The sequence below is a fragment of the Emys orbicularis genome, chromosome 1 (genome assembly GCF_028017835.1).
Source record: "Emys orbicularis isolate rEmyOrb1 chromosome 1, rEmyOrb1.hap1, whole genome shotgun sequence".
Lineage (NCBI taxonomy): Eukaryota > Metazoa > Chordata > Testudines > Emydidae > Emys > Emys orbicularis.
In genome coordinates this window covers 89220591-89235824 of record NC_088683.1, presented here as the reverse complement: position 1 = coordinate 89235824, position 15234 = coordinate 89220591, and the positions used below count along the sequence as shown (strand labels likewise).

Here is a 15234-nt window from a genome sequence, read left to right as displayed (position 1 = left end):
CAAAGCTAAGTTACTTAGGCTTCAGCCTCGGGGCCCCAGGCTTCAGCCCCATGTAGTGGGGCTTTAGCTTTCTGCCCTGGCCCCAGCAAGTCTAATGCCAGCCCTGCTTGGCAGACCCCCTGAAACTTGCTCATGGGTTCCCAGGGGGCCCTGGGCCCCTGGTTGAGAACCACTGCTCTATGGCATGCTGCTAGTAGGCCCAGTTCTATGAAAACCAGGTGTAAGATCTCCAAGCCCAAGGAATAGGTGCACAGATGGGATTGGGGTGGGCAAAGGAGACTGACAAGTTAAAGAAACCTACTACAGAGGTGTTTTTGGGAGAGAAGTGGGGAAATGATAGGAAGCTGAACACAGAGAAAAAGAAAATAGACTGATAGCAGCTCAGGAGATAGATATGCCATGATTATGATTGGCAAGGGAGAGAAAAAAAAGTAGAATATGGCAGGAAGAGAAAGAAGCAAGAAAAATTAGGTTTAGGGATGTCAATTAATTGCAGTTTAACTCAAGTGATAAATGCAAAACAGATTAACTAGATTAAAAAAAATAGTTGCAATTAATTGCAGTTTTAATTGCACTGTTACTGACCAGTCTACTGGACAACAAGTAAAACCATAAGTAATCAAACAGCAGCACAGACAAAAAAAAAAAAAAAAACCACCCAGAATAAAAAAAACCGCAAATACCATACTGTGCCTGTATTATTGCATGTTAAATGTAGGCACATCGGGGCTGCCTGTCATGTGCTAGGGCTGCCAGCTCAAGGCAGCAGGAGCCAGCCAGCAGAGCAGAAGCAGTGCTGGGGTCTGCACTGCTTCCCCCCCCCGCAGGAGGGGCATGCGCTGTTCTTACCCCACTCCCCTGGGAGGGGGTCATGCTGTTTTCACAAGCTTGCAAACTCATGTCAGAGCTGAGTAGGGAGCTCAGCTGCTGCTGAAGCCTGGCCCGGGGTATCAGTTGCTGGATCTGGAGCCCAAACTGCACTTTGTTCACAGTTAGGAACATTTCAGAGTTACGGACAAGCTCCATTCCCGAGGTGTCCGTAACTCGGAGGTTCTACTGTAACAGAACACCAATTTAAATTTATTATAAAATATTTTTGGTTGTTTCTCTACATTTTTTTTTTTTTTTTAAAAACATAACTGCACTCAAAAACAAAACTATGTAAAACTTTAGAGCCCACAAGTCCACTCGGTCCTACTTCTTGTTTATCTTAGCAATTAGTTGAACAAGTTATTATTTATTTATGGGAGATAAGTGTTTACATCCCGAGTAGCATTAACTGGTAAGCATTAGGCTTACTGTTAAGGTCTGGTTAACTGCTAACCACGGTGGCAAGCCGACTGCACCCCAGCCCCGCTGGTGGGACCACAGCCCCATCAGGACCCAAGCCACTGCTGCCCTGGCCCGCGGAAGCAACCTCGGTTAACAGTTTACTGGTTAAACAATATCATTGTAATAGTTTAACTGGTTAACTGATATTTGCATCCCTAAATGCTGCCCGCTTCTTATTTACAATATTACCTGAAAGAGAGAACAAGCATTCTTGTATCCAGTGCCGCAAGATATTTACATGCCAGATATGCTAAATATTCACATGCCCCTTCATGCTTCCATTCCAGAGGACATGCTTCCAAGCTGAATTTTAATTGGTATTCATAGATTCTAGGACTGGAAGGGACCTCGAGAGGTCATCGAGTCCAGTCCCCTGCCCTCATGGCAGGACCAAATACTGTCTCGCCCATCCCTGACTGACATTTATCTAACCCTTAGGGGGAGAGGGATAGCTCAGTGGTTTGAACATTGGCCTGCTAAACCCAGGGTTGTAAATTCAATCCGAGGGGGCCACTTAGGGATCTGGGGCAAAAATCAGTACTTGGTCCTGCTAGTGAAGGCAGGGGGCTGGACTCAATGACCTTTCAAGGTCCCTTCCAGTTCTAGGAGATTGGATATCTCCATTTAAAAACAAAAACAAACAAACAAAAAAAACCCCTACTCTTAAATATCTCCAGAGATGGAGATTCCACAACCTCCCTATGCAATTTATTCCAGTGTTTAACCACCCTGACAGTTAGGAACTTTTTCCTAATGTCCAACCTAAACCTCCCTTGCTGCAGTTTAAGCCCATTGCTTCTTGTTCTATCCTTAGAGGCTAAGGTGAACAAGTTTTCTCCCTCCTCCTCCTGACATCCTTTTAGATACCTGAAAACTGCTATCATGTCCCCTCTCAGTCTTCTCTTTTCCAAACTAAACAAACCCAATTCTTTCAGCTTTCCTTCATGGGTCATGTTCTCAAGACCTTTAATCATTCTTGTTGCTCTTCTCTGGACCCTCTCCAATTTCTCCACATCTTTCTTGAAATGATGAAATTCTATTATTGTTTAACAGTGAAATTAATTGTGACTATTTTTTTAATCTCACAAGTGTGTTTTTTAATTGTTTGACAGCCTTAATTAGGTTTGAACATTACTCATATATTAGATAAACTTTCAGTATTTGTCACACTTCAATTATTACATTGGGTTATTTGACCAATCCTACAGCTGGGCAAATATTAACAACCAAATGAGATATTAATACAAGTGAAATTCAAATATATTCATAATCCCCCCCCCGACATTTGGCCAGCCCTAGTAGTAATACATTTAAGAGAATAGTTGATTGACCACACTGTAGTTCAATGCAGCATGTAACAGCACATACTGGTTTTAATTCCTTTACATTGCCTGGGACATGGGGTGGGGGTGATGGAAGGGAGAGGAGTTGTGGCACAGGCATGTTTCCACCCTTGCTAGTAGGCTTAGCCTTCTGGCTAACAGCGGTCAGAAAAACTTTTCAAGGGCCCCGTCCCCAGACCTCCCCCCCCCCCCCCCCCCCGACATGTACACCTAGACTAGAAAGTGAAGTTACCCACTGTGCATAACTTCAAAAGTTAAGCTTCATTTCCCAAAGTTTAGTGGCAGGACTATTCTTCACTGAGAGGTAGAAGTGTCTGAAGTTTAAGAATTCAAACACCTGCATTATGTAAATACAAAAAACAACATTAATAAGAGTATTTTATCCATACTAATGTAAACAGCTGACTGTTTTGCTCAAACCTACCACTCCTTGAATTTTCTTCTGTAAGGCTAAGTCAACAGCATTAGGGCTCAAAGAGGAGAAAGGTGAAAGTGAGTACTTGAAATGGGGTTAGACTAGAATTCCCACCTGATCCTTTGTTAGTGTTTAATATAGTGTTATTTATAAACCAAATTACTGTGTAGATATAAACTAAGTCCCATCTATACTTGGCTTATATAGTTTTAAAACTATGGTTAATTGATTGCAGTCAAAACAGTGTTTTGTCAAGGTAAGTTGACACAAAGTCCTGGTCTACCAAGTAGGATTTTTTTGGTATGTAAATCTAGTAGATTCCCTATGACTGATGCAGCTCCACCATTGTTAGTAATAAGAATATAAACAACAGGGTGGATACAAATCAATGATTTAAAAATATATATATATATATATTTATTTTTTTTTTTTTATAAAATGCTTCTTGATGATACATTATAGCTCAAAGATATCTCATCATGGAATAGGGATTACAAATTCTAATTCTATAGTATGAGACAAGATATTCATGTAATGTTTAAGAAGAGTTTTGTAAACGAGGGGCTTCTATATAGAAAGATTAACCTAAATAATTTATCTACCCAATGGGACTCAGTGCTCATTCTACAAGATACCATCAGAGATGCTTAGTTTTGTAGTTCTCAAACTGTGGATTTGTGTCTGCAGAGATAACATGCTGGTTAACAGCAAAAATGTTTTAAATAAATAAATAAAATCAATCAATAAATTAAAATAAATTAAAATAAAATGAGAGAGAGGTGAGAAATAACAGACCTCAACCCTATTGTACCTCTACAAATTCGTGTACACAGAGTCTATCCCTTACCTCTCTCTAAAAGTGCAAAGTTTCAAAACGTTCAATGAATAGAAGACTGTTGGGGGGCTGGAATAGATCTGGACAAGGAGAAGAAGTCTGGAGATAAATGTGAGAAGGGAGGGACAGGCAGTAGAAACAAAAGTGAAACTGTTTGAGCAGCATATTCCAGAAGTCTTGAGGTCTTTCTGAGTATAGCCTTCATTGATTTGAGATGTACCATACCATTCACCCACTAGAAGGGAAAACCTATAATGGCAGCAGGCTGTAAAAGAGACCCAGTTTGGGAATATTTTAATGAAGTTCCTCTACCTGTGGGTAAGACAGGCATGGGTGCAAAATGCAAACAGTGCAACAAAGAAATGCAAGGCCTGGTTGCCCGAATGAAACATCATGAGAAGTGTTCCTTCTCAGGAGGAAGCTGCGTTGAAAATTATTTAAGGAACATCACTTAAAAAAATATATAGTGTGTACCTTTTAAAAATGAAACCTACATCGATCTCTGAGTTGTAAAGAATACACTTTTATGTAGAAATCCATGATTAAATAGCGTCTTCCTGACTAGTGATTTTAAAAATGAAACCTACATCGATCTCTGAGTTGTAAAGAATACGTGTTAAGTTTATAATAACCAAGAATGCACTTTTATGTAGAAATCCATGATTAAATAGCGTCTTCCTGACTAGTGATTTAAATCAAATCCACCCTGATAAATGAGTTACAGTTATAAGCAGACTTTCTTGTAGATCCAGAAAATGTTAAAGAGCTGGATAGGATCAATGATTATCTCTAGCTCTGTATCACTGGAGTTTAGAATTTCCTGTGGCATTGGGAGATAAGGTAGGTAACTACTCCAGATTAGTTCCTTCAGGTTCTTTTGGATTACAAAGAATTTTGCTCATAGCAGGGCTAATTAAGTATTTGTTGTTAAAGTTGAAGCACTTTGTTTTCAGCGCATATAACTATACATAAATCCTGACAGCAGCTTGGTTAGCAGAGGTCCACTAAATAATTTCAAACATGTTTTAGAATTTTATTTATTTTTTAATATTTTACTAATTTACAGAGTGCATGAATGTAGATGTTCCCTTTCTGAAGTTAGAATGCATATCGGAAGGCTTTTCATCCAAGCTTATCTTAGACCTTTGAATGGATAAAAAAAGTTCTCTTAAATTAGAGATTTATAGGAAACAATAACAAAAAAACACCTCTCCATTCGATGGAAGTTGGTGATGAGGAAGAAAGGAGAGAGTTATTTAAGTTACTGTGTGTGTTGCTATCTGGTTGCATATAACTCATGACCAACACATACAACTACGTAATATTTCAGATCCACATCACAGAATTGCTTCTTAGCTAAGGACAAGGTTTCTCTTGTATTCTTCTATAGGACCTATCATGATGGGGGCCTGACACCTGACTGAGGTCTCTAGACTATATTGCAATATAAATAAGTGATAGCTTACAAATACCACAGTTTAAGAGGAGCGTTTCCACTTCACATGTCAAAACAATCAGTCTTTCTAGCTCTAGACAGATGTACAACACTAGTGTTCACTATACATTATCAGCTTGTATTAATGGACTAAATATAGGAGCATAACGTTTATCACAATCCACAGAATTGGTTACATCCTTAGTAGCGCATACTAAAACAGATAAGCTTAGCCTTTCACTGCGACCCTGACAGGAATTTTACCACTCAGTGCAGCTACTATTCCTCAGATTACTGTATATTTAGAAGAAACACAATCCAACATCTGATCATACTGACTCCATCACCCTTTCCAGAGCGATACCAGAAATACAAGCAGAGGGGCCCTCACATATATTATAGAGCACTAAAAATAGACTGTCAAGGAACTATTTAACAGGTGGAGAGAAAAATCAGTTGTTTGCAGGTAATGTTATTTTTATTTCATAAAGAGGGAGACAGATGCGCTGAAGGTCCCAAGCAGCAAGTTGTATTCAATTTTTTTTGGGGGGGGTGGGGGTGGGAAGAAATACTACCTCTCCTAAAGTAGTGTGGACTGACTTTATCTGTGCAAACACAAAGCTATTATGTCACAGCTGTTATTAAACTTGACAAAGTATGGCAGTATGGCGATTCTTAGACGCACAGGTACAAGATGTGCTGTGTTACAAGATGCCGTTTTTACATTCAAAGAGACCTTTGACATTAGATTATATATATATGAACTGTAGAATTTTTATAACCTAGTAAGTGTATACAATATTGCAATAACATAATAGTAAAGCAAATCTTTGGCTTTAGGAGCAAGAGTACACACAGTGAAAATCCACTTCTTACCAATCTTCCATTAAGTAAGAAGTGGAAGTCTCTACCCTTAGCGGCAAGGCCCCATCACATGTTCGTTAGCTATTTGTGCAAAGGATCTGGAGAATTGGGCCCTAAATGTCCAAACAAGCAATTAAAATCAATGGTGGTTCCACATATTTTTTCCTAAGAGTGTTGTCTTAGCCTTACACCCACACTATAAACAAGTTACAGCTTATGACTTGCACTCTCTCTTCAGGTTTTTGAAGGATCTGTCGCTGCTCAATTTGAAGCCTTATCAGCTAGTCTCACTAAGATTGGGGTGGGGAGGGTGAAAGAATGCAAGAGAGAAAAATTCAGTTCTGCACGTTGTCCCACCACCTTTGCTGCTGAGAAAAGATCCAACACTGAGATTGCTGGTTACCAGGACCCTTGTTGAAAATAAAATGACTAGAAGAATTTTGCCAAGAGTTAAGATCTGTTGTATTAGGTCAGATCAGTTGTTCTACTACTCCAATGGCTTGTCTTCAACCATAGCTGGTACCACATGCTTTAATGAAAGGGGCCAGAAATCATTCGGACAACTATGAAATAACCTGCTAATAAGAGGTTTCTTCCTAAAATGAGGACAGCTACACTGCATTTACACAAGGATTTTCTAAAGCCTTAATCCCAAACAGGTGCAGCTTCACTACTGGTAGTGACAAGGCTCAGGAATCTTTACTACTACTCAGAACGGGGCTTTCTTAATACAAGTCTTGTCAACACCACATGTCTGCTGCCAAAAGTGAAACTATGTACACTGGGAATTATTAATACAAAAAATGTTAATATATGATGAGACAACCACTGAGGGCTGGTCTATGAAGCATGTGAATTTGTATTCCTCCTATATTTTTTTGTTTAATGTAACTAGGATGTTTTTATCCAAACGTGTCTAATCCTTTATGGAGTCTGACTAAGCTCTTGATCTCAAATACCTTGCAGCAATGATTATTCTAGGTTACATTTGCACTTGGTGTAATTATTTCCTTGCCATTACTTATTTGTCAGGGTGGATAAAAATCAATGCTTTTTTTTTTTTAAACTTAAATTGCATTTTTGATTTAAAATCAGATTTTTTTGATAAAATGCTTTTTGAGGAAAAACTTATCTAAAGATGTATCTTAATTAAAACTATTATAGCTCAAAGGTATCTCATCATGGAATAGGGATTATAAATTCTATAGTACAAGACAATATAGTCATGTAAGGTTTAAGAAAAGTTTTGTAAATGAGTTCCAATAGTTCATGGATTAGGGATCCAATTTTATGGGGTTCCACATGCTTGTGTATAGATTTAGGTTAATCTTTCTATTTACCCAATGGGGCTCAGTCTACAAGATACCATCACAGATGCTTAGTTTTGCAGTTCTCAAACGGTGGATTTGTGTGTCCAGAGGTAACATGCTTGTTAACAGCAAAAATGTTTTTAAATAAATCAATATATAGAGGTGAGAAATAGCAATTATATTGTCCCTCTGCTTTATTCAGTGTAAAGAATGATCCTGCTCTGGAGATGAATCAGAGACTTGCCTGGAGGGCCCCTGCTTCATTTACTGCTGAAGTGTATAGTCAATGAGGTAGGGGACTGCAGGAAGAGAAACTATGACCTCACAGATAAGGGAGCTGAATACTACCCTGGAGACCTGGATTCTATCCCTGACTCCGCTGGAGAATTCCTACATGAGGCTAAGCAAGTCATTTAAAACTTTTCTTACTGCGGTACTCCAGCTCCGCGAGAGGAGTACCGCGAAGTCGACGGGGGAGCCTGCCTGCCGCGTGTGGACCGCGGTAAATTCGAAGTAAGGTATGTCGAATTCAGCTACGTTATTCACGTAGCTGAATTTGCGTACCTTACTTCGACTTGGGGGGTAAGTGTAGACCAGGCCTTAGATGGTCACTAGTTAGAGGTTCATTTTCTGGGTGTCTGACTTGCCCAAGTGCTGAGCACTTGCAGTTGCAAATGAAGTACACCTCTATCTCGATACAACGCTGTTCTCGGGAGCCAAAAAATCTTACCGCGTTATAGGTGAAACCGCGTTATATCGAACTTGCTTTGATCCACCGGAGTGCGCAGCCCCCCCGAGCACTGCTTTACCGCATTATATCCGCATTCGTGTTATATCGGGTCGGTTATATCGGGGTAGAGGTGTACTATATAATGCTAGGTTTCAGAGTGGTAGCCGTGTTGTTCTTTTTGCTGATACAGACTAAGTACTTGTGGCACCTTAGAGCCCCGAAGTGGGCTTATGTTCAAAGAAATCTGTTAGTCTCTAAGGTGCCACAAGTACTCCTCGTTCTTTATATAATGCTAGTCGCTCTGGAATCAAAAATAAGGATCTATACATCACAAATTGAGCACCCAAAGTTAGTGGATACTTTTGTGCTAGTCTTTGTGCCTCAGTTTTGCATCTGTAAAATGGGGATAACAACGTCCTCACCACACAGTGCATTGTGAAAATATCAGAGAACTTCAAGTTTAATGAAGTTCTCAGATACTATAGTGATAACCCCATAAGGAAATTAATAATTCTGTCTTCAGAAGCAGGGTTTGAGTAGTGTGCCATAAGCCATGGGGCCCATACACTGAACAAGTATTTAAAAAATTTGCTAAGTCGGGGGCCACTCCACGCGGCTCCTGGAAGCCACAGCATGGCCCGCTCCTCCAATGGGAGCTGCAGGTGCGGTGCCTGCAGATGGAGCAGCATGCAGAGCCACCTGGCTGCACCTCTGTGTAGGAGCCGGAGAAGGGACATGCCACTGCTTCTGGGAGCTGCTTGAGGTAAGTGGCGCTTAGAGACAACACCCCTGAGCCTTTCCCCACACCCCAACCCCCTGCCCTGATCCCTCTCCCGCTCTACAAACCTCTCAATCCCACCCCAGAGCACCATCCTGCACCCCAAACTCCTCATCCCCAGCCAGAACCTGAACCCCTTCCCCAGCTCTGATCCCTCTCCTGCCCTCCAAACCCAGCCAGAGCACCCTCCTAGACCCCAAACTCCTCAACCTCAGCCCCACCCCAGAGACCACCTCCCCAACCGGAGCCCTCACCCCCTCTCGCAGCCCAACCTCAATTTTGTGAGCATTCATGGTCTGTCATACAATTTCTAATCCCAGATGTGGCCCTCAGGCCAAAAAGTTTGCCCGCCCCTGATCTATCCTGTGCATGCCTCTCCCCCTCAATCTACAGTCACACCCTCCTCCTACCCACCTACATTCCCCTTCCCCACCAGCTCACAATCTCAGGTCTTGTCTACACTGGTAATTAACAGCGCTGCAACTTTCTCGCTCAGGGGTGTTAAAAAACAACCTCCTGAGCGGAGCAGTTGTAAAGCACCAGTGTAAACAGTGACCCAGTGCTGGGAGCTGCGCCCCTCGTTGAGGTGGTTTTTTTAGAGCGCTGGGAGTGACCACACAAGGCATGTTAAAGCGCTGCTGCGGCAGCACTTTAACACTTCCAGTGTAGACTAGCCCTAAGTGTGCCCACTCCCCAAGCTCCTTGTCCTAGTCTTTGTTCAATCGGTCTCAGTTCTCCCCCCATACCCTGACTCTTCGTAGAATTCTCTAACCTCCACTCCAATGGTTCCCAGTCTTTTCCCAAAATCCTCCAGGCTCTTCGTCTCAGTCTACTCCCCTCCCAACCCTCAGGCAGGCCTCCCTCTTGTCCCCTTTGCATTAGAATCACACCGTTTCTTCCACCAAACTGCCTGAGCCCAGAAGTTAGGGAAGGTTCACTGAGAACACAGGACACAGTTTCCTTGCTCTCAGCCTGAGGCAGACATCCAGCATGAAAAATTTCAGCCCAGCTGATTAAAGTTCAGCAAAGTTATAAGCAAATGAAAAAGTGGTCTGATCATGGGTAATGCTGAACCTTAACAAGCAGTGCTTACATGGCTGCCTGTGAAAAGAAAAAAATCCCTGCCCCAAACACCAAGATGAATTTGAAACAAAATGCAACAGTATGAGGGAAAAGGGGCAGAGGAGGAGTGTAATGAGATCACAGATAAGTTAACTGTATTCACAGCTTGATATTGTAAATCCTTGAAGATTTTTTTAAAAAAATCTACATTCTCAAGTGCTGCTCAACCAGCCATCATTAGTTGACAGTTCTCTTTTTCCTACATATTTTAAGTTTGTTGCCTTTCCACTTTGTGCCCCCCCCCCCTTCTTGTATTAAGAGAAAGTGAACAGGCACACCTGACTGATCATACACAAATCAAAACCCTTGAGAGCAACTCCTGCACCCAGAGCACATTAGAGATCCAGAAACTCACTATGTTAACTATGAACTGAAGTCTTGTATTGAAGTTTGAACAGGGAATACAGCAGAAGGCTTCCACACACTTAGTCTGCCCCTTATGGCTAAACAGAGCTCAAGTTATTGAGTTAATATTAGGGCTCTATGTTCTGCAACTATGTTAGTAAGGCTGCATGGCCCTAAGATGTTAATTTTTAACCAATGCTATTAAAAAGCAAAAAATTTTTGGATTGCCAAACTACAATTATTTATCTCTAGACAGTTAATATTTCAGTCATCTCCATGACGAATCCCCAACAGCAGGAGACTATTACTTAAATAGCTCCCCACTCCAAAATAAGGAAAGATTAGCATGCTATATCAGTTACCAAGCACTGTGGTGTCAATACTACTATGTAAGCCACAACCAACTGTACCATTTTCAAACGGGAACAAGCTCCCAGTAAGATAATTTATTGTAATTTTTATGCTAAAAGTACTTCACCATCAGACACACAATAAACCTCTAGTTTATTGTTCTTGCAACTGTTACATAACCCATGTAATAATATTCTTCACTGTAGTCACGGCAGCAGTGTGGGGTTTTTTGGTCTTTTAGGAAAAGTATTGGATCTGTGTGTTCAGTTTAGAACGTTGTTTTAAAAGGTCACCTGCAAAGGATTTTTTAAAAATTGGGTTTATACTGCATTTTTGTTTCCTTATGATGTACAAGAGAGGTCCAAAAAAAATCTGTCTACATTTGATATTTTCCTGCTGGGTTTTTTTGGTGCCTCAGAATTGTGAAGCACGTCAAATCCGGCTTTCCCTGGTTTTGCGGGAAATTTTCTTGAAGGAAGAAACAGTAAGCTTTAAAGAAAGACAGCCTCTCAGCTTCTACTCAGGCATTTGACTTCAGCATTAGAACAAAAAGTAAGTTTAATAGTCTGACAAAAATCCCTTCCTCTTTCAATGGCTCAACTTTCAGTTTCTTGACCCAAGCTGTGCTAGTTTCACCCAAGATGTACTAGTGTACTCACTATACTATTTGTCTGAATTTCTAGTGTTAAAAAAGAAGAAGAAGAGGGCAGATTTGTTCTGGACACTCTCTCGTTTCCCCTTTCACAAGTCACCTTTAAAAGGTACAGGATTTTAGTCACCTGGATTATAAACATCAAAGGAACTACAACTCAAAACTCAACCTAGCAATGATTATTTATTACAAGTCTTTTATATGAGGCCCATCCCCATGGTATTTGGATGTATTTTAGATTACAAGCAAAATTATTTCCTCTCAAATAATGTTTAAATAAAGTTTACCCAGTATAGGCAAGGCCTGCATGTCCATCACCCCACTTTCTCCTTGCACGCATACTTGGGGGGTTGAACCGGCTTTCTTAGATTGTTGGTTGTTACCCAAACACGTGCACTGAACAAGGTACTTCCCTATAGCATATCCACTCAGATACAGGTAAGTACAGTCACACTTAAAGCATTCCTTAGATCAAATCATTAAGTATTTTTTTTCCTTCAAAAAGAAAGAAAAGAAAATAGTTAGTAACAATCCACCAATGTGAACAGAAACGTTCACACTTGTCGGAGTTATTTCAATGCAACTGAAACTCTCTAGGAGAGCTGTAGGTTTGTTTAGATCACAAAGACAGTCTTGTGGATAGAAGCCTGACTCTCTCTTTCTTTGATGAAGTTTAAGTTTCAGGACATTCAAGTCATGGGCAAATTGGTCTAAAGATTAGTAACTTACTTACTTAATTCCATTTTTTTAAATACCACACACACACCCACACCTTCTTTAGCCAACTTGAGTTACAGCTTAAGAACCTGGCATGCTATAAACACGAAAGGTGTTATTACCATATTATTTTATTCTGCATATTATAAATAAGCATCCTTCAGATGATTTGCCATCCAGCAACTTCACTACTAAAGTTTACAGAGGCATCAACAAGACACCTCGATCTATCAGCCTAGCCAAACATCTTAGTCCCGCAGATGCTCCTTGCGCTGGCAGCCGACACTCAGCGAGCCCCCGAGCTGCAGGGCGAAGTGGGCTGTGCCAGACAACGGAGTACGCTCTAGTTTGAAGTTACTGGGAAAGGAAATCCCTCTGGCAGAGCGCCCCTCTCCCTGAGCACGGGGCAGAGACCCGAGCGCCCCGCCGAGTGAAGACCCCCCGGGGGAAGAGGTCTGCGCCGAGGAGCTCGTATCGGCCACCGAGAGCCGCTGTTGCCCCACGCGGGGGCCGCCAGGAACTCTGGGTGAGGGGAAAGCACCGAGCTCTCTCCTAATCCGAGTTAAACCTCCGCAGACAGGCCGGGGCCGCCAGGGCGCGCTCCGCACCTCCGATAGAGCGGGAGGCGGCGCACGCCGCCTGCCTACGGCCAGCTCCCCGGGGACGGGTCTGCATGCGCGGGAAGGGAAGGGCTGAGGAGCGGGAGCACGGGCGGTGGTCAGTGTCCGCCCCAGCCCTTTGTACTGCAGCGCTGGGGTCACCCGAGCGGCAGGGGGATGGTCTCCTACCCGGCCGGGGGCGGCTCCTCCTCTGCTTCTAGCGCCGAGCGGGGTGGGCTCCCTCTCCTCGTCGCTGGAGAAGTCGGGCTGGGCGAGCGCGGCGGGCGCGTTGCGGGCGGTGAGGTGTTGCAGGTAGAGCTGCACATACACGTCCTTGCGCTGCTCGCCGCCCGGCAGGCTCACATTGTTGGCGATCAGCTCACTCTTCAGCTTCTCCTTGGTCAGCACCGACGGGTCCGCCAGGAACTCGGGCATCGCCGGCCTCTGCCGCCCTCCCGGGAGAGACACCAACAAAGGGGGGGGGGGAAATCGCCTCCCCTGCCCAGCGAAATGAACTCAACAACTCGCGGCGCGCTCAGCAAGAGCTTCGCCGACCTCCAATAAAGCGTGTCCGGATTGGCCGGGAGAGTCACGAAGTTGGGCTGCTATTGGCTGCGGGCTTGAGTGGGGAGCGGCGCAAGGGCTCGACCAGCATTAGTGCTTTGCGCGAAGAGTAGTAACGCAGTTTAAATTCGGCTCAGGCGGGAGAGGCGCTGGCGTTATGCCGTCTCCCTCCCCCAGGCGGGGAGGTGCCATGGTCCAGACACCTCCCCCAGGAGAGGAGCTCCCGCCGCCGCTAAGCCCCCGCCCATACAAAGAGGAGGTCGAGGCCTTTGCAGCTGCAGAAGGGCAGGGGCGAGACCCTCTGGCTGGGGAGGAATTGCCCGACTCTTCTGTAGTCGCTCTCTGGGAGAGGAGCACAGAGGGTTTTGCTGCCGGTGTTTCAGTGAGACATTTAAGAACCTCCTAGAGCCCGGCGTGAAGTCTCCTATTGGTCGTGGGCCCGCGGCAGGTCTTCTGAAGCCAGCCCCAGTGGCGCGATCAGCCCTACACAGCACCGCTTGTCCCATGTGTGTCCTTTGCTTTTCAAAACTGTCACTTTCAGAGGCATTGTGAAGTGCCTCCTCACACGCGGGCCTGGCCTTCCTGGATTCTTCAGGAAACATCTTTGATCTGGGCACTGCTCGGGCGGAGGAGATAAAAATCCAGCCAAGACATTGCCCTTGCCATTAAAAGCTGTGAATAGTATATAAAAAGTAAAGAAAGAAATCCCTTCTAGTGTATTGCAAAGTTTGAAAGGGACATTGCCCATTACTCGAGTCCCAATACCACAACTTCCCCAGGAGCGCAGGAGCATGCCCATGGGGAATAGGTTGCAGGATTGGGACCTTAGATTGTAAGGTCCCTGGGGCAGTGAACCCTGAGCTCCATGCAGCTGGCCCTATATCAGACCCCACTGGCTTCAAGGGAATGAGGGTGGGGCCACAGCCTGGGCTAGGGGCGGCTGCCTGTGGTGAAAATTAAATTAGATTTTTTTACAGCTTTTTCCAAAATTGCACTTTCCAGAACTAGTGAGGGCTGCTGCACTCCGGTGGATTCATTCCCAAGGTGACAGGCAATTTTTATGCCCCCAATCTTCCTCTGGGGTTCCCCAGAGCAGTCAGTTTTAAATTGCAGTTGAGGCTCCTTAGAAACCTCTGTGTATAGATTTCTGAATCAGAAACTGTTCATGATTCCTCCCCACATAGCAACAGCTATTTCGGGGGCAGGGCTGACCAGCTAAGGGCTCCCTTTACAGAAGGAGTTTTGACTGCCCCATACACCATCACAGCTCCACCCCCGAACAGATTTTCTGCCATTGGTGAATCAGTGTTGTGCCAAATGAAATCAATGCTGAAGCTAGCTTGGGAACTTCAGTTACCTTGCAGTACAAATAACCATTAATGAACTATGATTGTGTGCCTTCATTCTTAATAAGTTCACATCTATTGAAGAAAGAGTGTCACAGAGCAAGTAGGATTACAGTATTAAGTACATTATCAGGTCAGTTTGTAAGAGAATTAATTTGAATTGTGGATGGAGACTGTTTTTCCTTATTGACAGCACTTTAAGCAAGTATTTCTAAAACAAAGGTATATTGACCACTGTCATCCATTTCCATCTTTGTATGAAACAAATCAGATAGTCTATGCTTTATTAAACCTCACCCAAGGTTCATACGGGTTCGATAGCACATAATGGGTTCTTGGAAATGCTTAAGAAAAATAGAATCCCTGCCCCAATTTAAAATTAATAATTTAAAATGTAAATAGTATCTTTCATCCAGAACAACCTCAAAGTGCTTCAAAAACTGCAAGCATACATAAACACAGCACTATTGACTTACATCTAACTCTGAGATAAGAA

At 43.3% G+C, this 15234-nt stretch overlaps 1 protein-coding gene across 5 annotated transcripts in view; it reads right to left on the bottom strand.

Moving 5' to 3' along the window:
- The window catches only part of TMPO (thymopoietin), a 54869-nt gene extending 41489 nt beyond the window's left edge, over positions 1–13380 (bottom strand). For all 5 annotated transcript variants that reach the window (XM_065402389.1, XM_065402397.1, XM_065402407.1 and 2 more), the window contains exon 1: positions 13018–13380. In XM_065402389.1, the coding sequence (XP_065258461.1) occupies positions 13018–13263 (246 nt within the window). In that variant the 5' untranslated portion in view covers positions 13264–13380. The remainder of the gene's footprint in view (positions 1–13017) is intronic.
- Between the last annotated feature and the right edge of the window lie 1854 nt (positions 13381–15234).